The 26,217-nt window shown below is 38.0% G+C and overlaps 2 protein-coding genes across 6 annotated transcripts; one reads left to right on the top strand and one right to left on the bottom strand.

Moving 5' to 3' along the window:
• The first annotated feature begins 1,123 nt into the window (after positions 1 to 1,123).
• tppp (tubulin polymerization promoting protein) lies at positions 1,124 to 19,212 on the top strand. Of its 5 annotated transcripts, XM_028012507.1 has the most exons (6): positions 1,124 to 1,307; positions 3,675 to 4,151; positions 11,623 to 11,700; positions 12,855 to 13,190; positions 16,812 to 16,965; positions 17,051 to 19,212. In XM_028012507.1, the coding sequence occupies exons 3-6, from the start codon at positions 11,687 to 11,689 to the stop codon at positions 17,258 to 17,260; spliced, it is 714 nt and encodes a 237-aa protein (XP_027868308.1). In that variant the 5' UTR covers positions 1,124 to 1,307; positions 3,675 to 4,151; positions 11,623 to 11,686; the 3' UTR covers positions 17,261 to 19,212. The 5 variants fall into 5 exon arrangements, with proteins under 5 accessions (XP_027868308.1, XP_027868307.1, XP_027868309.1 ...); XM_028012506.1 differs by lacking the exon at positions 3,675 to 4,151 and having other exon boundaries at positions 1,125 to 1,307; XM_028012508.1 differs by lacking the exons at positions 1,124 to 1,307; positions 3,675 to 4,151 and adding an exon at positions 8,419 to 8,496.
• On the bottom strand, positions 17,400 to 26,055 carry cep72 (centrosomal protein 72). Its single transcript, XM_028012503.1, has 15 exons — positions 25,900 to 26,055; positions 25,577 to 25,704; positions 24,469 to 24,661; positions 24,262 to 24,373; positions 23,705 to 23,775; positions 23,564 to 23,622; positions 23,273 to 23,315; positions 22,788 to 22,988; positions 22,494 to 22,675; positions 22,305 to 22,398; positions 22,036 to 22,214; positions 21,828 to 21,954; positions 21,629 to 21,740; positions 19,787 to 19,913; positions 17,400 to 19,487 (listed from the first exon to the last, which is right to left on the bottom strand). Exons 1-14 carry the CDS (start codon positions 25,973 to 25,975, stop codon positions 19,853 to 19,855), a joined length of 1,638 nt encoding a protein of 545 aa, XP_027868304.1. The 5' UTR covers positions 25,976 to 26,055; the 3' UTR covers positions 17,400 to 19,487; positions 19,787 to 19,852.
• Positions 26,056 to 26,217: the final 162 nt, after the last annotated feature.

Raw genomic sequence — 26,217 nt, 5'->3', positions numbered from 1 at the left:
GGCTCCCCCAGAATGAGCTGAACAGAGTTACCTTAAGGGAAGATGTCTGAGTTTCCCTCGTGCAGCTATAATCCTCATGACCTTATCTCAGATTGGCTGGAGACGATTACAGAAATGAAAGCTTTCACTAAATCTGCTGCATACCTCCACATACATCCAGCAGCTGATGGACTTTATAACTATCTTTATTCCCAAATCTCTATTCGAGGCTTAAGTGTTTAAATCTTATTTGCACAGTTGTTGCTATTCCTTGTAATTAATCTGCTTTTATATGATGCTCAGATGCACACTTTGTTGTCTGAGAATGCCAATTTTAACTGCAGAATTATCTTATACTGTAACTTTGCTTTTATTACACACACTTATTTCAAATTTTAGCTTTTTTTTTTTTACCTTTGAATTTGGGTGCTTCTATTTGTCACTTTGCTGCATTTCCCCACTGAGGGGCTATACAGGACAGCTCTAGTCTATTTGATCGAAATCCACATGCACATCTGCGCGTTGACCACACAGAGGCGCGTTTGAATCAGATTGAACAGCCAATTATGTCATCCGTGATTACAGTCTGCTCGATCTGCTTCCATCATGATCGACCATGCCACCGTTCCGAAGTTTTTTCACCACTTCCTGCTGCATGCCTTTAAGATATACATCTGATGTGAGAGAAAATACTGGAGATGCTTCACCTTAAGGAGTGCAGGGTATTACATAACCTCCATCCATGTCCAGCACATCTTACTCTGATTGCGTAATAACCTCAGCACACTGGACATCAAGAAAGCAAAGTTCAGAGGGCAAGTCTGTTCAGAGAAATGCTTCAGCCAATGGAAGAAATAGATTATGAAATATAAAGGCAGTATAGCTGAGGAAAATTTCCTGCGGTCACCCGCAGTTTAGAAATTAAATTAACTCCAACGAGGTTCTGATAAATACTAAATTGCTACTGTGTGCCTAATGCTCTGTTTGCTTATTAGCAGAAATAAATGTAAATATAGCTTGAATAAAGCTGCCTTTGACATCCTCCTCCATTCATGTTTATGAGCGCTCCGCTGTTTACTGTAGCAGCACAATTTCAACAACAATACAGAGGAAGGCGTTAAACAGCTCCTCGCGCACGGTGGCAGCCAATCAGCGGCCCGGTTTCTCTTCAGCATCTCGCAGGGGATTGAACCATCGGGCAGATTTGAGAGCACGTAGCGGGGGAGGAAGGAGATCTGCGAGAAGGTCTCCGGATCGACGCGCAATATTATGATTTTCTGAAATCGACTGGGAGCGCTGAAGGATTACGTCACTGGGTGATCGAAACGGTACGGTTAATTAAAACTTGTACTAATGCGTCTCGTTTTGACTTATATGATTCATGCACGAATGCAAGTACAGCTGATTGCAGAGTCCTGCATGTCTTTTTAAACTCTGGTTTTTAATTAGCCTTTTTAAGCAGCCAGGTCTTCTCGGTACATTTTTTTCTTTTTTGCATTGACAGTCTTCTATATGTGGCCGACAATAACAAACTGATCACGTGGACTCTGTGTGAAGCTGTCATTTGCACATTTATGTAACATGTTTCTTTCTGAAAACGCGCTCAGATGCTCTTCAGTCTACAGCAGCTGCGGCCATATTCAGTAATATAAACATGATGAGCTTTCTGCCACAGTGAAGGGTCCTCTAGTAAACATTATTTACGTTTCTGAATGATACAGGGGCTTGTATGCTGTAGCCTTTACGTCAAGCTGTTGTTTTTCTGTAGGTGGTTATATAATTATCAATGAAAAAAAAAAAGTTCCCCTCCCTCTTATATTAGCTTCCCGAAAAATGGAGGACAGGATGTTCTTGTGATTATAGGGACCCCTGGTAAAAGTGTGTAAACAGCCTTTAAAACATACCCATCTTTTATAGCAGCATCATAAGCTCACACTAAAAAAATGTAGGAAAGTCTTCTGTTTAGGCATAATTATTTTTCATAGAAATCCTACGAGGCACAATTCCTGGTGCTGTTCTTAACATTTTGTTCAATTAAACAACATCTAATCTTCTAAAACATTTTGCAAGGTTTAAACATAATAAGAGAAGAATCTTTGACCGTCTCTTGAAATCCAACACAATCCTGAGTTCTTGCTTAACCTCTCTTCTCTTGAACTAATGGTCAAATGTAAATTTGTTTTTACGTTTTGAATCATTATCCTGCAGAAAGAAACAATAATCAGACACAATTTTATTTTAAATCTATAGTATTCCAAGTGACACCTAAAAAGGTTCCTCACACCTTTTTTTTTTTTAAACTGGCCCACAGGATAACAAATCCTTCACTGTGCTCCACAGCAGACATGAGATGCCTTTACACACATTCAACCTAAGTTTTACATTAAGCCCACTTGGGAAGTTTGCTGCTGAAAAGCTCAATCTTGTTCTCATCTGACCAAAGTACATTGAAGTCCTTGTATAGTTTGGCAGATTTTTGTCACTGTCGAAACATAAAGTTGCGACCAGCCCCGTTTGTCACAGTTCAAGCTGTCAAACTTTCTCATTTATGCATATTAACAGAGAAGACATTCTCTTGTAGCCACTTTCTGATTGATCACAAACAGTACCTGAGTGGCAAGTTCTCTTGTCCTTCCCAGTTTGAAGAGTGGCTATATGAGGAATGAGCCTCTGTGTCACATCTATTTATATTTCATGGAAACAGGATGATGATGTTTATTACTGTTGTTGCCTCATTTATGACTGACTAAATGCTGCAGGCAGCTTGGTTTGGACCATAGCTGTTTCTTCTTGAATATCTGTGTTGTTTACAGATAGCTGTAAACATCATAGATATGTTTACAACTGCCTGCAAACATATCAGCTGTGTAACTCAGCAGAGTGCGCTGTATATGTAATTGCTGGAAGCATTAATTGAAACGGGTTGTAAAGAGTGTGAAAAATAACTGGTGGTGTTTGTGAAAACAAATGATTTTCGATGTTGATTTTTTTTTTATTTCTTCACCAGTGGCATATCAAAATCAAAGGTTGAATTCATGAGATAATGGTACTTCATTAAAAGATATATTTATTTTAAGACTTTCTTCTCATTTTTACCAAGGGAGTGCAATAAATGAGTCCATCGCCACACTGTAATCACATCATTATACTGCAAAGCTGTTTGACAGCTAATTAATGATAGTCCAAATAGTCTCAGACTGAGATTTGGTTACAAATGTGATCATAGAAAAAAAATTCTGTTTTCTTCTTACTGTTTGCCTCTGCTGCCATATTCTCCCCAGAGGTTGAATTGGGTTTGCCTGAAATAAAGACATGGTGACTTGAGTTTGTCCCAGATTTCAGCACAGCTTAACGTTGCGCTAGTTCAAGGGCCTCTGGGCTCTGTCACAAGCAGTTAACCTCAGAGTGTACTGTAAATTATCTCATTTTGTTGGTGATGGCTCAAATCCCACAGATCTTTATAGAATCAAGAGAATGTTCTCAGAATAAATAGGGACCGTAGATCCATATTTATTTGGAGGGGGAGAATTAGGAGAGTTGAACTCCTAAGCAGCCAAAACGTTCTAACATCCAGTCTGCTTTAATCAAAAATAACATGAATCATGCTTTTCCCAGGAGACTTTGCATCATCTTAGCTGTGTTGGTGACACCTTTGTGTATTTGATCATGCATCTTTTTTTTTTTCTTTTTTTTAGTAAAATGAAACAATTGCAACAGAACCATTGGGCTTTCTCATATGCTGCCTGTTCTTCTCGGGATGTGGCTGCCAACAATAACTGCTGCAGTTTGTTTAAAACATCTCTATATCCCTCTGCCTGCCAAGATATTTGAGTCACCAAGCAGTTTGGATTACTGCAGAGACGAGGACTCTGAGACAGATTGTTGGTGATCTTAGACTTTGGGCTCAACTTTGTGATTTTTTTTTTGGTTTTTTCATGCTGTGCAGCAGCAGAGGGAAGAGGGGACTGTCATCAAACTGGGCACCGACTTGGAGGCTGTATTTAGATTAAGTAAACTTTGTTTAATAAAGAGGCTGGGATTGTTGTATCTTTTGTTGAAGCATGCTTGCAGCTCCTGAGTGAGTCTGGTTGTATCATCTATTATTTAAGCATTCAAGAAAAACGGATAGAGGAGCGCAAATTACAAAGAACATCACTTTTCTGGATTTAAAGGTGAGGCTTTAAAGTTACTTTTTTTCCACAACTTTTAAAGTCAATGGAACAAAAAAGCTTTAAAAGAGTAGTTCATGATTTATGAAGTAAGGCTCCCTTAAAAATGCCATAGGCCAATAACCTCTTACCTGCAGTAGATAATCTCAACCGTCTTGGTGTCTTCATTTAGGGATAATCTAGATCAGTTTTGAACCTGGAGGCTGAAATTAATGGCTAAACTGATAAGGGCCAAGATTTCTATTGTCTGTTAATTAGTCTTTTTTCAGTCTTATCAATTTTGGGATATTTCTATTTTATGAACCTTTAATCCATTCTTACGCTTGCATTGGTTGGTTATTTACAGACAGACTGATAATTATTTACCTGGGAAATGAAGGCAGGAGGCAGTGCACCACCAATGCTCTTTCTGTGTTAAACTTGTCCTGTGAGTCTCTTGGGTATAATTTCTTCTAAGAGAGAGTCGGCATAAGTGGTTGCTTTGTTTGTGTTTTGTGAAGGTTATTTGACTATATTTCACTTTTGCATGTTAAATTGAAAAATATACAAATAAAGTTAAAAAAAAAAATTCCTGTGAATGGTTCGTGTCTGGGTCGCAGTTGCCGATGGAATAAAGGCCTTTCAAAAATATTACTATTACAACCATTCAAGTAAATGCTGCTTTATTCATTTTTACATGTGCTGTTCTCAGTTTGTGGTATATAAAGGAAGTCCGGTAGTTGGCCATCATCTTTAATATTAATGTAATGTGTAAATCATCATCATCAACTGTTTTTCAATATGTAACTCATATGTAACATGAATAAACACAGATGAGGTTTTGAAAAAGAATTAAATCCTACTGTTCTAGATGTGAAATAAAATTAAAGTCAGTTTCAGCTAAAACATATTTGAAAAGATTGGTCATCTTTTGATTATTTACATATCTTTTCACACACAGTTGGAAGATTCAAGGTAGATGTAGAAAAAAAACACCTTTGGATTTACTAGATTTGTTTAAGTAAAAGTGCTTATTGTGCAGAAAATTATCTCTTTTTGTCATTCTGCTTTTTACAGATTGACACTGAGAGTTTTGTAGCCTGATGTTAGCTGGTGAGTTCGCCAGGCTAGCTGCTCTTGTGGCTTAACACACATGCTGCTCTAGCCCGTGTGTTGACTGTATTTTCAAGCAAGAAATACCCTATAAACAGCAATGGGTGGAGCTCCTTTAGTCTCCATGCCTCGACTTTATAAACATTTCACTGTGTGGGAGCGACTGCAATGTGTGCCAGAAAAGGTAAGGGAGGGGTAGTAGTGAGGTGTTACTTCACTCCACATAGCTGGACAAGACTCCAGTCACTCTAGTGTTTTATAAAAATAACTTTTAACAGCATAAATGGAGGAATATTTTGGGGATTTTGAAACCATAACTTATCAATTTATTTTTTGGAATACCAACCCATCCCCATTTCTCAAATTTTTAACATAACCAGTTAAAACTTGGACACATCTGGCTTAGTCCTGTAAGTTGAACCTGTTTCAGTTTGCAGCCGTGAATGTCTGATAAGGTCACATTCCAGAGCATCTGTCTGGGAAGGATGCTGGTCTGGACAGAAGACAGATGGGATCTCTGCATGCCCACTCACTGTGACGCCCTGATGGAGGTGTACACTGTCTTCTTGCTCCACCACTCGCACACATCACTTTGACAACAGTGACATCACTTCATGAGCTAAACACCATCTGTCAAATTAGCAGCGCAGTCTTTTCTCTTCAGTACCGATGTATTTCAGTCTTTATGTTTCGTTTACCTTCTCAAGAGCAAATCCAGTGTTTTTGGTTACGGCACACCCATTGTTGCTATGAATAGAAGCAGTTCAAATTGGGTCAGTTTATTGTTAAAGCATTCATCTGTGCAGTGGAGGGCCAGAAGGCAAGCGTATGTAAGCATGCTGTCATCCAGTCGCAGATTTGTCTCTGGAGATCTGCCTCTAACCAAACGGCAGCTCGTTTGTATGGAGCAAATTGGAGCAGAAAACATGGCACAGTTGTAAAATGATCGTTGTGCTGATCAAGTTTCAGCGAAACGATGCGGCCCCATAAAAAAGACATGTTGGATTGCCTTGTCTTTTTTAAAATGATTAAAAATGACTGTATCCCCTTAATGTTAATGGAGACTCTTTTATGTGTTGGTGCTGCTTAAGGAGGGTGAGTACTCAGGCAGCTGAATTGTCATAACCATTCTATTTTCAGGGTGAACGGATGACACAACATACAGTTTATAATTATTTAGAAATATGAATTGGGAACACAAGTTTGATTCTGTGGATTTTCTACACCCAGAATTATATTCATACACTCACATTGGCAAGGCATATTAGGAAGGTTCTAAAACAAATTGTGCTTTTTGCAGCCATCAACGAGATCAAGTCATAATGCTGGCTGGATATTTGAACAACTTTCTATGGTTGGTTTTCTAGCTTTACTATGAACTCTACCAATGCTGCCAAGAAGAAGGATTATAAAACTGTTGTTTTTAAAACCGCTGCATCTGTATGTTGGATTATCATCAATGTACCATAAAAGGACTGGTGAAAAATCAGCCTGAAAAGCCAAATTAAAATGAATACATACAGGGTAAACAGAGCATTGGCAGGAAAGACATTCAGTGTATAAGTGTGATTGTGGCTTTATGTCTGCATTTTCGTCTAAGTTATTTATACAGCTTGGTTGCAAAACCGTAAAGCTGATGGGATAGGTTCATTGCATCTAATCTACGTGAATCAATTGACCTTTAATATTTGTGATTAAATTAATTTATTGGATAAAACAGCACACCGACTTGCTCACACTGGCAATAAACATGGTATTTAATAATACTGTTGCATGATATTCTCTCATCTTTTTCTCCACTGTCACTTACATCGCTGCATGTAAGAGTTAAAAATTTAGTTGGAAAATATTTTTCACCCATAGATGTGTTTTATACTTGCAAACTGATTATCCTTAAAGAATATTCATGGTTTTTACTTCCACCTTCACAATTATTCATCCTGACCTGTGCCCTGATTACATCAGTACTAATAATTGTATTTGTATCCTCTGGGCATCATCCAAAAACATCTAGTTCACAAATAAACTGCTCCTATTATTATCAGAGCCCCTTCCACTACATACTTCTTTTCTACAACTCTGTTACTTCCCAATTATTTACTGATCTTATGGTTTTGTCTAACACCTCTTACGTTCTCTATGACCCAGTTCCTTTAGTACATTGATATTTTTCCTCGCATGACATCATCTTCTTTCTTTATTACTCATATTACCATCTTCATCCTCATGTTCAGGCTGGATTCTCTCTCTGGGTCATGAAAGACCAAGTTGGAGAAGGAGGGTTAGTTTTTTTTTTTTTAAATCAATTGAAGTGCTTTATATATAAGCAAGTAGATCATGCTAAACAAATTTATGTTACATTTTGGGTGTTTTTATTTAAGGTAAAATGTGGAAATCTCTAATCGTTCCATGCCCAGATGTAATGTTTAAATCCTGATTCACAAAGCACTTTTTTAATACTGGCTCACTTTATTCTGTCATTTTCTGTTTTTGAAAATCACAGGCAGACCTGCAGAAAGGAAATGAGCACAGAGGTGGCAGAGGGATAATGTGTAACAAGGATTGAAGAGCCAAAAAGCAGACTTTAAAATTAATTAGCATTTAAGCTGCCTAGTAAACATAATTTGATAAGACATCTTTGCAGTTTGATCGAATGAATTTGTCTGTGTTTGCTTTGTAGCTACAGAAGGATTTCTAGGTTTCTTCGTATGAATTTTATTTCATTTTGTGTTGCAATACTGTCACATTGAGGCTTTAGGGACCTCTATCTCATTTGTCTTGGCACAAGTGTTGGATGACATATGACAGAAAGCCCTGCTGTCAATAGTGTTGCTCTGCGATGTCACCATGTGTATGTGTTCAGAAATGGGCATGGGGTCAGACAGAGCAGCCACTCGCACCACACAATGGGTTCCTAGTGTCCATAGCTATAAATGCCATTATTCATACACATTAATAATCTCTTCTGTTTTCTCTTATAATGAGTGGCTTAATATAATGGCGTTATGCACTGTCCGTGTGTGGCACTTGAAAACGTGAACTTTTCTGAGTATTTAAGTATCATGTGTACTTAGTGAGGTCACAGTTGAGACTGTGGGTCACTTGGTCAAGGAGACAAAGCCCTTCACTTTTGCCACAGCTTCTGGGGGTGAGTGAACGCTCTTTACCGGCGACTAAAGGGAGCAGATGGTTTAATCCACAGAAAGTTGCTCTTTCTCTGGATTGCATGTTGGATTTATCTTTTTTACTGTTGATTGTGAGTATTCTATTTTAGTGGCTTTGGGTCAAACCTTCATTTCTTTAAGGATGCTGAGCTAAGTATGGGGGCAGCAGAAAGGTGAGCAGAAACCCTTCAACTGGAATTAGAATATTATGATATCTTCCTATAAATGTGCTACAGGCAGGACTACATTACGTTCACACTTTGTGTTTCGTTTTACCACCTTGTACAAGTATTAAACACTGACTTAAGGAGGAGTGAGGCTGCTGCTCTTTTATTTATAGATACAAATCAGGTTGCTGTGTTTAGAGAGAAACCCCTCAGCTCAAACTGTGTGAAGTCATCCTGAGGAAAATAAAGAAAATAAGTCACAGCACAACAAACCAATGCCAAATAGGAATATTATACCAAGGCTTTGATTAGGTAACAAATAATTTCAATGTCAACCTTAATCTTCTTTCTTTGGAGACTGTTGAAGTTAACACATTTGTTCCACTTTGATTTTTGGATGTTTCTTTGCATATTGGTGTACATTACATAATCAGGTCAGAATCACTTTAAAATCATGATTGTTGCCATAAAGACTGGGAGGCTGCTTCATAAAATTTGGTTGTTTTCAAACTGCTTGTCTCTTTCCATTACTATGACGCAACAACTTGAACTGCATGTCTTAAAATATCAAGCTGCTCATTTTTATTATTAGTTGTAACCAAAAATGGAGCCTCTCCACTTTGCTGCAAACCCAGCTGGGTACATTTTGAGATGCATGATCAGGCTTTTACTGACCAATCCTAACTTCTCGTTCTTTTTCTGGTCTAACCTGCAAAATTCTATTTTGACCAAATTAGTTTTCATTTTTTTAAAAAAGTTTTCTTATTGGAAGTAGCAGTTTTGAATCCAGTAGAAAAATAAATAATTTCAAGATCTATTTTTATCTTTTAGTCGGACTCAGAGGTGCTTCGGTGTACTTTAAATTCACCTCTGTGGGTTTAACTGGTGATGTGTTTGTAGACATAAAATGGTGGGAGTTCTGAATTTGGTATATGGCATTCTGATCACTGATTAGAGACACTATTAAGAATTTTGTATAAAAATGGAAAAATAGACAAGTAGACACTTGCCTAAATTATTTTTTCAATGCATTATCTAAAATGGTTATAGCTCTATCAACTGTTTCTAGAGTTTTATCCGACATGACACTTGCCTCTCCACTGCTCAATAAACGCATATTGTGTTCCTATTGATGTTCCCATATGGAGTGGTTTGCTCAAGAGTAAGAGTTAGGCTAATGCTAACATTGTTCATCTCTGATCTTTTAGTGTAGCTCCAGCCTTCAGTCTATCGTGTGGAGACAAAAGCCACAGAAAAATGTTGTTCTGCTTCATACAACTTTGCTTTGAATCGCTTTACAATTTAATAACTATGTCTCAGCTGTGGTCAGACTCAACAGCAGCTGTTTAGGCATACTGAGCACAGCACTCAGAGTAATGCACCTGACAGAAAACTTTAACCACCAATACAGCATATCTCCTCCACAGTGAAAGCCATTTTAATCAACAAAAACCTTTAGATTCTTCGGGTAAACCCAAAAAAATTTCCAAGCCGTACAGATGAAATAGGCCTTTTTTCTTTAAAACTGACTGTGCCTGTGGTTTGCTGGCTCACACCTTGGGTGTCACTGTCATAAAATCACAGACAACAGCCCCAAAAGCAGGTCGTGAGAGTTGAGTCTTGTTAGGACCCATTTCGTATTGTTTTTCATTGTACTTAATTGTGTAAATGTGATGCCATTCTGTCAAATACTGTAAATTAGCTTGTGGTGTAAATATATTACATTAATAAGTTGCTAAATACTCAGCTAATTGTATGACTAAATTCAAAACCATGCAAAGTATTGCTAAAAAAAATGTTGAGTTTGAAATTTGATTAGAGTGTGATATCTCGGCTACAAACGATCTTTTCCATATTGTATTTGTAGAAACATGACCGAGTGAGCGCTCTTAGGAGCAAATTATCTTTGACTTATTTTTCCTCTGTAACCTTGTCAACAAGAATTTAGGCAGTTAGAAGAAAGTAAACTGCTCACTGGTACTCCTCATGTACTTTATACACTTTGTACCTTGTAAAAATGTCGTCTTTGTAAGTATTTGTGTGTTTGGATGACACTCAGACATCTATTGTTGTTTTTTCTGTGGTTGATAAAATGTAGAGCAGAGTACATGATCTTTGAGTGTAGCATCTATTCTTACTTGTAGAATTGACAGCACGTTGAAGTAGCTGTTACTTTCATTGCGATTTTTTATTTTTTTATTTATTTTTTGGACATTTTAATTCCTGCATTTCTGGGTGAAAATCTGCCTTTTGGATGCTGGTTTGTTATTTGCGCTATTACCTTTTATAGTTTGCACATTTGTTATGATGCGTAACCGTAACAACAAGGTAGTTTACAACAGTAGCTGAGTTCACCAGTGTTATTTTGTAATGCATGTGAAGTCATCATTTTTGTCGTTACTAAGATTCTGACGCAACACCCCAATGCATTTGTAGCAGTATCTGGTGATTTTTAATTACACTTCACCCTATGCTACACTGCCATCGCTTCAACAGTTTAACAGCCGCTCTACCACAGAAAGCAAGACTCTGGATTTGTATTCCACAAAAAACTCAAAGACTCATACATCTCCAAAGCAAGACCTCCTCTTGGAAAATCAGATCACAACATTGTTTTCTCCACTCAGAATATAAACCCCTTGTTCAGAGACAACCTTTGAAAAAAAGGACTGTGAGAAAGTGGTCGCAGGAAGCTAAAGAAGCTCCACAGGGTTGTTTCAATGTAACAGATTGGATTGCTCTGTACAACCAATATGAAGAAGACATTTATGCCTTGACAGAGTGTGTGACTGACTATATCAACGTCTGAGTGGACAACACTATTTCCACTAGAACAGTCAGATACTTTTCTAATAGCAAACCTTGGATGACCAATGATCTGAATGAACTGTAGACCAAAAAAAAGTCTTCAGTTTTCTTTATTAACAAGATCTGAAGAATATTGTGTTTTTAAGTCTATTCTCCTTTCTGTTCTGGCCTCTGTTTTAACTCGTATGCTATCGTAAATCACCTCCATCCTTATATTTTCTTCTTCTTTTTTTTTTTTTACAGCACAAGAAGAAACCAAAAATCATCTAATACAAGCATTTCACAGGACTCAAATTCCTATTCAACCATGGGAGACCAGAAGTAAGTTTCAGTAGTCATCTATTTAAACTAACATTATATTTTACAATGAATGAATATCTGACTTTCTCCTTTTGATTTATTCGGCCTTAAATTCTACAGGTATTTGTTAATGAGTTTCATGTTGGTGCCAGAACTTATAAGGCACTTGTACACTCATCGTGAGTCTGGGAACACATCTAACGTTTCCAGCCCTCTGGGAAAATGTTGAAAACACCTTACAAATTGACAAGACCAAAAGCAAGTTGTGACTTGACCTCAGAGCATGATTGACTCTTTTTTTTTTGCCGCAGAACTGTTTGGACTTGCGTGGGATCTAATCCCATGCAGATATGGATTAGATCATATCTATAGCTGAAACCAGATATTTACATTCACTGAATTAAAAGAGACAAACAAAACATTTTCTTGCTGTCTGTGGTTAAAGTAGACCAAACTTTTCTTGTTTAAGCTTAGGTAAAATTACCAAAAATATTTCTATTGTGCTAAATGCCAGAAAACTTGGGAAGAACATTTTTTGGGATTTTTTTGTAACATTCTTTGAATTCAAAAATTAACATACATTTTGTCTGTATCAGGGACAATTGCCTTTTAAAATGTTTGACTTGGGTCAAACGTTTTGGGCCTCCTTCCACCAACTTCTGGTAGCTAAACTAACACATTTGAGTTAATTGAAGTGGCTTAAGGATGACAAAATCAATGTTTTGGTGTGCTCATCACAAACCCCAATCTCAGTCCTTTGGAGAAGTTGGGGGAAGATCTGAGACATGCGCGAGTAAGGCGGCGTACAAACCTGACCGAGTTCCACCGGTACTGTCAGGAGGAGTGGGCCAGAACTCCTGGAAACTATAGGGAGAAGTTTGAGGAGGGAAGCAGTTATCCCAGATACTGATATTTCCTTTCTATCTGCATTCTTTTAAATTAATCCACCTTAATATACTGTATGTACTTACTGTATTTTATGAATTGTAGCATTTTGCCTATGAGAAAGTCGCTTTTTTTCTACAATCACATATATTTTATTCACTGCTTGTTCTTATTTTATCTAATAGGTCAATAATCTGTTTTCAGAGGGGCTTTAGTAGACGTAAATTAAAGATTTCCAGACGTACTTCTCATATTTAAAGCATGGCCAAACATACTTTTTCCGCCTGCAGAGACAACATAGACGACTTTAAAGTCCAGACAGCTAAGCACCCCAACATGAGCGCAGTCCCTCTACGGCCACACAGTGAACACTCTAAAGACCGAACATCCAAAAGGCTTTCGACGGAGTCTAATGGGACCAGTGATGGAGGTATGGGCTCGTCCACACCGGTGGAGATCACCGCTTTGGAAGAGTCCTTTCGACGCTTTGCCATCCATGGTGACACTCGTGCTACCGGCAAGGAGTTGCACGGCAAGAACTGGTCCAAACTCTGTAAAGACTGCGGTGTGATCGATGGGAAAAACATCACCCTCACTGATGTTGACATTGTTTTCAGCAAAGTCAAGTAAGTAAGCCATAAATCTCATGTTAAAATGAAAACATAATGCTATTAGTGCTCTTAAATGTTCCTGTTTATTCTACAACTATTTAGGCCAGATCTATAAAAATACATACTACTTCAGGCATGTTTGTGCATTTATTTTTGGATTCAAATGCTTTTGAAGAACTGATTGCTCCAGATAAGGGTAAGATAAAATCACTGTGAGCTTATTATAGACCAAGAAAGCTCACAGTCTTCATTAGGTACGAAATGATGACATCAGTTCATGTGTTCATTTAATTCAGATGAAGCTCTCCATCAGAAAGCAGCCAGAGCTAAAGGCCAGATATGGCTCATCTTTTATCTCCTCAGGCTTTGCTGATTCATATTTTAATGTCTGATTTTACTGATGTAGAGTCGCTACAACAATGATTGTGACCTCAATATCGTTTGACAGCTAAAGAAAAGGTTTTTATCCGCACAGCTAAACTAAACTATTACCAGGGTATTTTTTTTATTTGTCTTTAGCCGTAAATATGCTATTGTTAACAGCGTATGTGATAGTCACAAATAATTTAGCAAATAAAGTTTACATTTAAACATGTACAGCATAGACAATTTAATTCATTTCCTGCAAAGTTTGGATTTGTTAATTAATTGTAAAGTTTCTGTTTTGCTGGTATTCAACAATGTATTTGTTTTTAGCAGTTTTGATGTAGATGGAGGTCCTTATTAAAACTGAAAAAATAAAATTATCCTTATATTTCATGTTAAATGTATTATTTACATTTATTAGTAGAAATGTATGATAAGAACTTAAAAGTTTGACATATAGTATTATTCTGATTAATATCAGAATAACACTGATTATTCTGATATTAGAGAGAATAATTTTAAAAAGTGGTGATGAAAAATTTGTCTTATTAACAGGCGGTACGGCTGCACCTGAATATCACTGCAAAGCCCGTCAAACACAAATGCTGCTCATATAAAAAACAACCGCTCATCTGAATAAAAAAATAATAATATAATTTTCAGATTATTCAATATTGCTATACCAAGACACCACATGCATTAACTAGCGCAGTTGTATCACTAAACAGCACACTATAGTAATTCTGTTTCCAAAGACATTGATATTTCTGTTCTTAGAACCAATTGTGGAAAAAGAAAATTGTAATAGTTACAACCCCAATAGCACTTTTAGTATTTTGGTACTGCAAAAAAATAAAAAAATAAAACATTATCTTAAAACTAAATCCTAAATTAAACACCTGGCTTTTAAAAAATGTGTAACTGGAATGAGTGTACATTATATACCTGTGCAATCTTTCTTTTTAACTGAGACATTAAAGGGATACATGTCAGACATGTAGCTTGATTGGTTGCTTGTGCATTACCTTATTTTAGTCATTAATGTTTATTAATATATCCATGAAAACTAACCTTTGCCTTTCTCACCTTTGCACTAAGTCAAAGCAATTTTTGTTGTTTTGAGACACCTGCAATGACACCATCTCTGTTGGCATGGGAATGATTTTCTTGGCAAGTACAAAAAAGGATCTAGTGGGTGACTGTGCAGCTTTGTTTACACCCCGATCTGTTGGCCAATACTGAGAAATGTGCCAACAACGTTCTGCAGAATCACTGCAGACATGTAAGAAACTAAAAGTGGATTCTGTCTTGTTAGGCTTGGTGGATTTGCGCTCATTTGCATACAATAAGTCTTACTTGTAAATGTTGCATCCCAACATACCCACAGCATATTGTGAAGAATACTGAAGTATGATCAGGAGATTTGTGTACAGTTCAGAGCCTCCCAGGAAAGCAGAGATACAGTAGAGCGAGGAGCGAAGTTTTGTGTAGTTTCTTAATTCAGGCATATCTGAGCAGGGGAAGAAGAGCCTCCATTCTTGATTATTACACCATAAATTTATTTTTAACCTGGGTCAGTTTATTTATTTATTTCACACACACAACTAAACTCGCACTGGCTAATCACAGTACGGCTCAGGGAATATGGCAGTATGCTGCAAATGAAGGTCTGTCTCTGCTGTAGCTCAGGGCACAAAAACATAGCATAAGCCATGGGCGACAAATAAATAATTCACAATTAATTAGTATCAGCGTATGACAGGGGATTTATTTTCTAGAGTTACTCATATTTTACATTTACTCCCTATTGGACCTGATATTGCTTGGGCCTTTTAATATTTTGCCTTTTTTTTATTGGAGCATATCAATTCTATATATATATATAGAATATATATAGAATATAAATATTCTATATATATTCATTTGCCATTTCTAGTAAGAAACTGAGCATGTCAGCATGGTGAAACAGAAAAGAGAGATGTGTTGCAGGAGCAGCAGCTGAAAGTCCAGCTTCCTCTCTGACCGTAGACGGCATGAAACAGACGCACAGGATCAGAGCTTCAGATGTTCGCCACTGAATGATCTCCAAAACAAAACCACCACCGGGTCACCGAAAAAGTCAAACTGATAGTAAAGCCCAAACATTTCTTGTTTGCTGTAGTTCGTTGCTATGACAGCACGGTTGCCTGGGAAGACCGTTGGCTTTATAGGCTGTTGTTTGGGTGATTTATCTCCACAGCAATGGCTGTTTGTGTTTGTGTTACTAAGGGCTTTTGATGTAGAAGTGAAACCGGCAAAAGGCGAGTCAAACTGAAGTGCTCTCAGAGTAGCAATGATTGATGACCGGATATTTTCAAAGTGTGATCTGTTACATGGGAATTGAACACCTTCACAGATACTTGGTTGTATTCTAATCATTCTTCTTATCTCATTTTATGATCAACTAAATCTGGCTGAATACTGCCTTACGAGACTTTACAAGTTTTCATCCTCCTTGAACTTTTTTCGCTTTTATAATGTCCCAACCACAAACTTCAATGTATTTTATTAAGATTTGATAACACAAAGAAGCTCACAATTATGAAGTGGGAGAAATAAGATGCATGGCTTCCAAATCTCTCCACAAATAAAAACTGAAAAGAGTGACATGGATTTGCATTTTGACCACTTCTAGAGCCACCTTTGGTTGCAGCCACAACTGCAATTTTTTTGAGGGTATACAGAAACCCTCAAATCCTATGTCTTTTCCCATCTTTTTAAATATTATACATTGTGTTTAAATCCCAATAGAATACAATGAAGTTTTAAAAATTTCACGGTATTTAAAAAGCACCATTTAACTAGTCTGAAATGGATTGTAGCTACATGCATTTAATAGGATCGATGTTAATTATTTTAGACTTAAATGTAATTAGACATTTAAATTACCCATTTGTCCTTTAAGATGTCTTAGGATGGTTCATGTTGTGAGCCTGCAAGATGTTAAAAAAATTTAACTGAGCCCTTTTAATCTGTTCTGAGAGGTCTGTTGATAAAGCAAGCCTTAAAAGCTGTGGTTCTGCTGTAGCATCTCCAGATGTTTATGTAAAATGAGATATCACCCAACCTTTCCTCTCTCTCATTTTGTTTCAAGATAACAGGAACGTCTCATCCGTTGGAAGCAAAAATACCGAAGGCATTTACAGTCATTTTGGGGGTTTTATGCTCACATGGTTGCAAGTAAAGCTTCCCCAAATTTAAACTTAGTCTCCTTCTGCTCCAACTTTTCAGGAAGAAATCCTGCCGAACCATCACGTTTGAGGAATTCAAAGTGGCACTTGGAGAGCTGGCTCGGAAGAAATACAAAGAAAAGACCGGAGAAGATGCTGAGGCCGAGGTCTTCAAGCTGATTGAGGGGAAGGCGCCGGTCATCACAGGAGTCACGGTAAGACTTCATCCGTCACAAAATTCACGTCAGTCTCACCAGCGATCGCCGTTATGACTCGAACGTTCTGCAAACCGCTCCACAGAGAGCTGTGGCCTCGCCCACGGTGAGCCGCCTCACAGACACCACCAAGTTCACGGGGTCGCACAAGGAGCGTTTCGATGAGACCGGCCGAGGGAAGGGCAAGGCCGGCCGGGTGGACCTCGTCGACACTTCAGGATACGTATCGGGATACAAACATCGAGGGACGTATGAAAAGAAAGTGAACAAACCCACTGAGGGCCGACCCATGTGAAGGCAAAACATTTCATCAACTGCCAAGATGATTTTCTACAGAGTACTCCTAGAAAGCACAAAAGAATACAAGCTCATACATTTCCCAGCCCATTTGTTTTTATGTGTACGTCTGTGTGTAAGAGAGATTTTTTTAAAAAAAAAAGATGGTTTTTAAACTATTCTCTGTGTGAGAACTGGAAAACTGTTTACATGTATTTTTACGAAGTCATCACCAGCTGGTACATTCCTGTCTGATAGCGAGTTACTGCCAAACACTGAGAAGAACCAATGAGAGGAACGGCTAGAGCCTCTTATGATACGGCCCCTTAATATTCAACAAGCACAATGAACAGAGTGCCAAGAACAAAAACAGAACAATTTGATTAAAAGGGGGAAAAAAATTGCACTTTTTTTATTCGAAATATTTCTATTACCCTGTCTGGTGAAAGAATGATGTCGGGTTAAAGATGACTGGCGCACTTTCTGTTTGACACAGATATAACTGCTGTTTGTTTCGAGAACTTTAATCCCTCATTTCATCTTGAGTGCTTTTTTTTCACCCGCACTTATCAATTCTGTGTTTAGGAAGTCTGGTGTCCAGTTTTTACGTTTCTTTCATTGACTCACTAAATAATGCGGAGGTTTCTCAAGCCGTTTAAATAATGGAAACACAAGTTTAAATTGTGTGCGTATTTTTTCAAGGATATCTTGTAGGGAGTGATTGCATCCTGGTTAGACAGATGAAAAACATTACACCCTCAAAAAGATCTCAAATTAAGTCATATTTTTGTTTACAAGAAAGAGTAAAATCTCACTTTAAGCAATTTTTTTTAAAAGTTATGCATCTGGCCTTTCTGGGCTTCTCTAATTTTGATAAATAGCCTACACATCTACGACCAGGGAAGAAAATTAGAGGCATTATAATCTGGCACAACTTTTCTACTTTATAATTCATGAAACATAATAAAAAACCTGCCCTTTCAATAACAGTTTTTAAACATAATTATTCTTCTGATCTTTTGGTATTTAATTATATACAAACCAACATGCATTTAAAGCAGATTATCTTCCCCCACTGGCTAAGCTCAGTTGTACAAGATTGTATTTTCAGCGTTTTAGTTATGTTATCTCCTTATCAGATTTATACACAGTAGCTCTAATATATTTGCTTTAAAGTTGTGTATATACTCTAAACTGTTTCTGCCAATTAGCCTAATTTAAGACACTGAATTTTACGTATTTAGTTTTTCTGTATTGCTGTACCTCGTGCATGTTGTGTATATTGCATTTGATTCAGAAGCATATAGATGACAGAGGTTTTTTTTTTTTTTTCCTAAACTGCTGTGCCTGATGTGATTACAGACTACTGGTCAGACCTAAGTATTTCCTTGGTTAAAAAAATAAATAAATAAAATTAAGTATTGAAACTGTGGGATCATGATCAAACCTTGTATTTGCCTGCAATGACTGTATGTATTTGTACTTGTACAAAGTAAGCTGTCCTCTAAAGCTGCCCTATTTGTCTGTACCTTTTTTGTGTAAGCTACTGTCATCTAAGGCACGGTAATTACCTGATGAAAGCAGGGGTTTAATGTTTACTTAAATACTCTACCAGATACAAGGGAAAACTGCATACAACAATTTTTGTGTAAAGTATTTTTCCAACATAACACTATTGTGTGTAACACACTACCTGTAGCCTCAGCTGATGAAGAATCATGCATCGAGTGCAAAACTAGCAGCTTTTTGGTGTTAGCTTGAGTATCTTTGTGTTTTTAATGCCAAATATTGTGCACCTTTAATGTGGAGGAAATATTTGTTTTTTTCTAAAAAAAAAAAACAAACAAAAAAAACTTTTCAAGTACTATTGTGCCCCAGTGCATGCAGTGTACTACTTTTCTTGTTCTCAATGCCTCTAAAAGTGTGTACTTGATTTATATTGCATTACTGAAAATAAATAAGCAGAAAAGATATATCCGTTTTATGGCCTTTTCGGGGGTTTGCTTCTGCAGCGGTCGCACCATCCGCTCAGTGACCTGTAAAATCCAGATAAAAGCAGCGGCTACATTCAGCTCGCTTCTAAGGCGCTCAGCCAAGTCTCGTATGAAGGTTTGCAGGAGGAAAGTGTGCGTGTGTGAGCGGCTCTTCGGGCCCGAGGCAGACATATAAATAAAGTCACAGTGCAGCTGCAGTCCTGATGCATTCAATCCACGGCAGCATAGAAAGCAGATGGATACACGGCTGACCTGAAAAAAAAAGAAAAAAATTGCAGACACAATCTTGCCACAGATCCAGGAAACGCATCACGACCTTCGTAGTTTCCCCCTAAAATCATTTGTTAACATAACAGCCCTGACACGCTCTTATATACAAGCTTTCATGAATGAATTGCAGTTCTTTTAACTGTTTATATCAAGAGAACACCCCATATATAATCATTCAGAATAAAAGGACACCTCATTAAAATGCAAGCAGACTGTACACAATGTAAATGGCCTGAACTGCAGCCGTTCAAATTAAGCAGAAAATTACAAAAATAATGTACCTATTGCTTATATGAAGCTTGGCATAATTCTGCTTTGATATGCAATTCTCGTGTCTCAATATGGCTTTAATGTTCCGCGGTTGCCCGAAGCTCAGCAAGCAAACATTCATTTGTAGCCACCAGGGACCTGCAGTATAAACACAAACAACAAATCACACAAACAGAACCCAGCTTTGCTACAGTATTCTCAGGCTCCCTTATTGGGCTTTGACGTGATAGACCGACAGACCAATGATACATGCTTTTGTTAGGAACAAATAAAAATATCTGTCAGGTCCCATTTCCTCTCATTCCATTACATAAAATCTAATGTAACCAATTCCCTTCAGAAGTCACCAAATTAATCATTTTCAGTGAAGGCCTCAGAGGTTTGTTTGAGAACATTAGGGAACAAAGAGCATCATGGAAACATAGGAACGCAGCCGACAGACCAGGGATGTGGTTGTGAAGAAGATTAAAGCCAGGTTAGGCTATAAAACAATATTTCACCATTAGTCTGACACTTGATGAGTCTGACCTTTCAGGAAGAGTGACAAGAAGAAAGCCATTGTTGAAAGAAAGCCACAAGAGGTCCTCATGCAGTCCCTACATGAGGACCTCTTGTGCTCATGTACAAAATGTTTCAACATGCTTGCAACATGTTGAAAGCATGTTGCAACAAGGTGACGTTGTTAGATGAAACTGAAATTGAACCTGGTTGGTTTGGTTTATATGCTAATATAACGTGTGTTGGAAGACTTGCATTACATATCGCCCTAAAATCAATATCTTGGAACATGGCGGAGGCACCATATTCCTGTGGGAATGCTTTTCTTTGACACCATCAGGCAACTGGTCAGTTGATCAGAAGATTGAGCAAACCTGAAAGAAACTTTGTAAGAAGCTAACAAACAATTGAGACCGAGTTGAAAGTCCACCACCCAGCCGGACAGATATCAAAGCTTACTTATAAGTTGCAATCTAACTCCAATTAAAATCTATGGAAAGACTTGAAAATTGATGTTCATAGATGCTCTAAAAATGTCAACATTTAAACTGGAAAAAAACCCACAAAGTATTCACTTGGCTGCTTGGAATTCAAATAAATGCCACACTTTTCAAATTTTTACTTGTGAATTGTCGTGAAAACAGCTCCAAAAATATATGACTTTATGCAAAATGAAATATACCGTATTTTCCGGACTGTACAGCACACCTCACTATAAGCCGCACCCACACAGTTTAAAAAAAAATAAAAAATACTAGAAACATATATAAGCCGCACCGGGCTATAAGCCACTGGTATCTCCACCGCTCTCGGTTTTTCACAAAGACACAGCGGAGGGCTGCGTTCTTAATAAATCTGCTGGACACATCCCTCCGTCTCCAACGCCGAACCAAGGATTCGTTCATGCTGAGCTTACGTGGAGCGGATATCGATCTGTACTACCAGATCGATATCCCTCAACTGAAAAGCGGCATCATATGAACTTCCTTGTGTTGTTTCCTTGATCAGGGGGTATGAGTTTGAAAACATTTCTCTGTCGTGCCTGCTGCTAGAATGTGCTTGTTCTAACTTTCTTCTTTGATTTCCAATTTTAACTTCCAATAATTCACTTCCTGCTAAAGAGCCCCCTGGTGGTTGAAGAAAAATCCACAGAAAAGCCTCATCGGGCTATAAGCCGCATGGTTCAAAGCGTGGGAAAAAAGTGGCGGCTTACAGTCCGAAAAATATGGTAAATGACTATAAAACACTTTTAAATCTATGGCCGTGACAAGTTAAAAGGTTGTGTGAATGCTTCTGGTATTTGTGCAGGAAACCCAAGTATAAACACTGACCCAGGGACAATCTCCCATCTTTACCTGTGGCTTTCCTGAAGCATGTTTGACAGTTCTTGGAGTTTCTCGGCCTCCTGCACTTTTATCCGCAGGCCCTCGATCTCTTTCCTCAGCTCCTCCACTTCTGTCTGAGCCTCTAAGGATGAGCAAACGCAAAGAGGTGTTGTTAGTTTAGAAAACAGCCGGAACATGACTCACATTCATCTCTGGCGATCACACCCACCTCGGATCTGAGTAACCGGTGAACTTTTCATCATCGACTTCAGATACTGCCGCTCTAACTTGATGAGTTGTTTTTGCAGGGCGACATTTTCCTCCAACACGATCCTGAGCTGCTCGTTCAGTTTGCCCTGGATTAAAACTGTCAACTCATGAACAACTTTCTTAAAGCTAAAGTATTGTTTGTTTTTTTAAGAGTGAAGGCAACTTACCGCCTCTCTACGAGCTTCCTCCAGCTGGGCGGAGAGGTCACACACTTCTGTTCTGTGTTCGTTCTCTCGTGAGAGCGCTTGAAAGCGAAGCACATTCACATCCTGTCTTAAGGTCCTGACCTCAGCCTCCCGACTGGAAATATTGCTCTCCATCATGGAGAGGATCTGCACCGCCTGAGCTACAGCCAAAAATAGATCGGATGAGAACACATTCATCTTCTCTAGATCCTGAGATTGGATGCCTCAAATATTATTTTTGGCCGGCTCACACAGGAAGCTGTTGTTGTGATGCAGCGATCTCTCCCCCCGCCAGTGTTTGTCCACCAAATTGAGGAGCATCTCCAGGGGTTTCCGGTAACCACCCTGAGAGGGGAATGCAGAGATGTCAGCAAATATAATTAAACGAACATGGAATAATCCGAGGTTCAGCGTACCAATTAGTAAAGAAAACTGCCAACCTTTTTTTTCTTTTCAGCTTGCGGCTGTGGGTCGGATCTCCCTTCCGTCTTGTTAAACCCCGAGTTGGTCAGCCTGGCCGGATATAGTACGGGGTTAGAGTGATCTGCGAGGTTTAAACCAGAAAGCAGCGGACTAGGAGGGCAAATGTCACCAAACGAAGAGCCACGGTGGTCACTTCGAGCTAGGAAAATGTGGCAGGTACACAGTTACTGATATGTCATGAAATAATTGTTGCTATTTGTTGACTTGTCCAAGTCTAGTGTAAAGGAGTTCACAGGAAATTAAAAACTCACCAGGATTTGCGGTAAAATGACCCCTGGCCTTGTGTCTGGTCAGGCTGGACGAGTCATTTTGTTTTTGTTTTCCAGGCAAGGTTTTGTGTTTCTCAAAAACAGGACCAAACGACACTTTTGGTCTTTCGGCTCCTTTCGGTGATGTTGAGCTTAGATTATGAGGTAGTGTGTTCATCTGTGAGTCTTTGGACTCAGCAAGAGCTGGGAAATTATAAAGAAGTAAAAATAAATGTTACAAACACGCTCTAGTTTAAAATAATTAAAATGGGCTCTGTCTCCCCCTAGTGGCAACTTGGACTGAACTTCACAACTTGAGCACAACTAGTCTTGACTGTTAGATTCAAAACGATGACACATCAAAAACTGACCATTTAGACAATATATAGATAAAAGGGGAGAAAATTAGTTAAAAAGTTGCTATTGCTGAAATCTGATATTATGACTAAGAGTCTTCTAAGAAATAATGGATGAGTTTGAACACTTACAGTTTTTAGTGGAGGAATACCGAAGGATGGACTTGGCCAATTCCTACAATAAAAAAAAAAAAAGTCATTATTAGTAAGTTAAAAGATGAAGTATTAGTTAGGACTTTAAAAGTAGTAACATTTATGGTGCATTTTGAGACATTTTGTAAGTTAAGATAGAATTTTTGAAATTATTTCAAATGAGAAAACTTCCATGTGAACTGAAATCTCTGAAGATTTCAGACATTTTTTGCAATCCAATCAATAAAACAGTTTGATGTAAAATATGAAAAAAAAAGAGCAACTAATCACCTTCTTTGGAGTTGAACTCCTCTGCACCACAAAGTCATATTGCTCTTCTCTGTTAGGCTCTAAGTAAAGATGTCAGTTTGAAATTTAAGACAATTGTGGAAGAAGCAGATTATAATTTGCTGCTGAACTTTGAAATTTTACCCTCCAAAAGAGAGTCAGCTTCCCCTTGATCTCTGGTAGTTGCTTCAACAAAATTCAACAAAATATCGTTGCTGTGGGTCAGAAGAGAAAACCCGCTGGTCAAAAGGTCACAGCATCATTTTAAGCAAAATTCCAGATGGTCCAATGTGAGAAAACTAAAACAGGATTTATGAACATAATCTAAAACATACTGCCAAATCAACACAACAATATTTCGCCATATGGAGGGCATTTCTCATTGCTCTCTATATACCTTCATCCCTCGATCCTGGGAAATGTTAGAGGAAAGACTGCCTGCTGTCCGATTGACACAAGGTATTAATAGCAGAACTGCCAGTGATTCTGGTACTGGCAATTTAGTAAAATAATAATGTTTTCATCCTCTGAATAAACACACAGTGGTCTGAGTGAGATTATGCCATTGAAAGAAAAGAATATTTCTTATAAAGCTTCTTTCATATTTGTACCAGAGGTGCTAATAAAGGTACAAGGTATGATAGTGGTAAGATGAAAACATAATTAAATTTAGTCTAGAATGTGAAGACTTCCTGTGTTACCCTAGGCCCTGCTGTCCATCCAGGGACAAGCTGCTGTGCTGCAGAGAGGGATGTTGAGTGGAGAACTCAAGTATTGCAGCTTTGCGCTCCGTGTCTCTGACTGGAAAATTATCTGTAAAAGAAAGATCATGAATGAATGACTGCACTTAATAAACAAATATCCAGGCCTGTGATGAGCACAGTGTGGACACCTTGAGCATGTCTTACCAAGTTTTCGCAGGCTGGGCATGGCGTGCACCAGATGTGGTCGATAGCCCGGGCAATTTTTAGTCAAAGGGTTTAGCCTGAGGTCCAGTTCCCTTAAAACTGGAAGTCCATACAGCACTTGTACTTTTTCTAGGGATGGTACGCAGTTATAGTAAAGAATCAGCCTCTCCAGCTTCTTCAAGTGCTTCACCCCCTGGTTATATAAATAGAACAAACTTCAATCAGAAATAAAAATTTTTGTTTTTTCTTATAACTAAACACCATAATTGAGGTAAAAAAAAAAAAAAAGAATTTAGAGGAGATGTGTGAAAGACAGGACAACTGATATTCTATGTGAGAGACCAAATACTTTCATGTATTTTATTGGGACTTCATGTAAAGACAAACACAAAGTAGAACATGACTGTGAAGTGGAAGGAAAACGATACTTTTGTAGTTGTATTTAAGATGAGATTAAATTACATTCTGGAAATATTAGGTGACTGCGGGAGGCAATTACTCACATTAAATCTTATTTAAAGGTGTCAGACAAAAGGGACTGAATATATACAGTACAGACCAAAAGTTTGGACACACCTTCTAATTCGATGGGTTTTCTTTATTTTCATGACTATTTATAAGGCAAGAAATCCCACTTATTAACCTGACAGGACACACCTATGAAGTGAAAACCATTTCAGGTGGCTACCTCTTGAAGCTCATCAAGAAAATGCAGAGTGTGTGCAAAGCAGTAATCACAGCAAGAGGTTGCTACTTTGAAGAAACTAGAATATAAGGGGTATTTTCAGTTGTTTTACACTTTTTTGTTTAGTGCACATTTCCACATGTGTTATTCATAGTTTTCATGCCTTCAGTGTGAATCTACAATGTCAATAGTCATGAAAATAAAGGAAACCCATTGAATTAAAAGGTGTGTCCAAACTTTTGGTCTGTACTGTATATGCACGTCACACTTTTACAGTTTTTGTTTGTAAAATAACATTCTTTTCTTTCCACTTAACAATTAAGCACTGTTCACTTGTGTTAGTTTGAACGGATTGAAGAAGAACAGCTTCATGAAATAGCTTCTGATACTGTCGTGTACAGAATGAGCTGCAGAGAAACAAACCTCCAACGAAACGATGGCATTGTAAGACAAATCCAGAGATTTTAGACGGCAAAAATTATTCAGAGCATTTCCAAGGTGCCTGATTTTCTCCTCATGTGTCCCCGGGAGACTCAGTGTCCGAACATCACCTGTTTCAAAAAAATATAATTTATGCAGGAAACAGCTCATGCTACGTTAGCTTTGGTTAGCTTCTTACCACCGCTCGGGCCTGGGAAAGAGTCTTATAGGTTTACGTTTTCAAAAGGAAAAGCTTGAAAGTGAATCATTTACCCTCAATGTTTACTCGGTTTTATACTGAACGTTTTTTAGGGAGACCGTCTTACCAAGAAAAGGATGTTTTAACTGAAGTCTGTCACGTATCCATTGCTCTGTTAGTGTTGTCAAACACACCGCCGCCATACTGTTCGAACTTTTGCTGCGTTCACGTACCGTCGGAGGAACGATTATAGCGAGACAAAATAATGATGAAAATGATTTAGATCAAATGTTTTTACAGATTTGCATATGTTTAAAGAACATCTAAGGTGTGCTAAGTTTTTCTAATATATTCAAATAATGCTCTATATAGGCAATTTTGTCAAAGTTATGTCTAGACATAACTTAAGATTAAACATAACAAAAGATTAGACATAACAAAAGAT

Source organism: Xiphophorus couchianus, chromosome 3, assembly GCF_001444195.1.
Source record: "Xiphophorus couchianus chromosome 3, X_couchianus-1.0, whole genome shotgun sequence".
NCBI lineage: Eukaryota > Metazoa > Chordata > Actinopteri > Cyprinodontiformes > Poeciliidae > Xiphophorus > Xiphophorus couchianus.
Note: the sequence above shows the minus strand (reverse complement) of the source record. Positions and strands in the feature narration are given on the sequence as shown.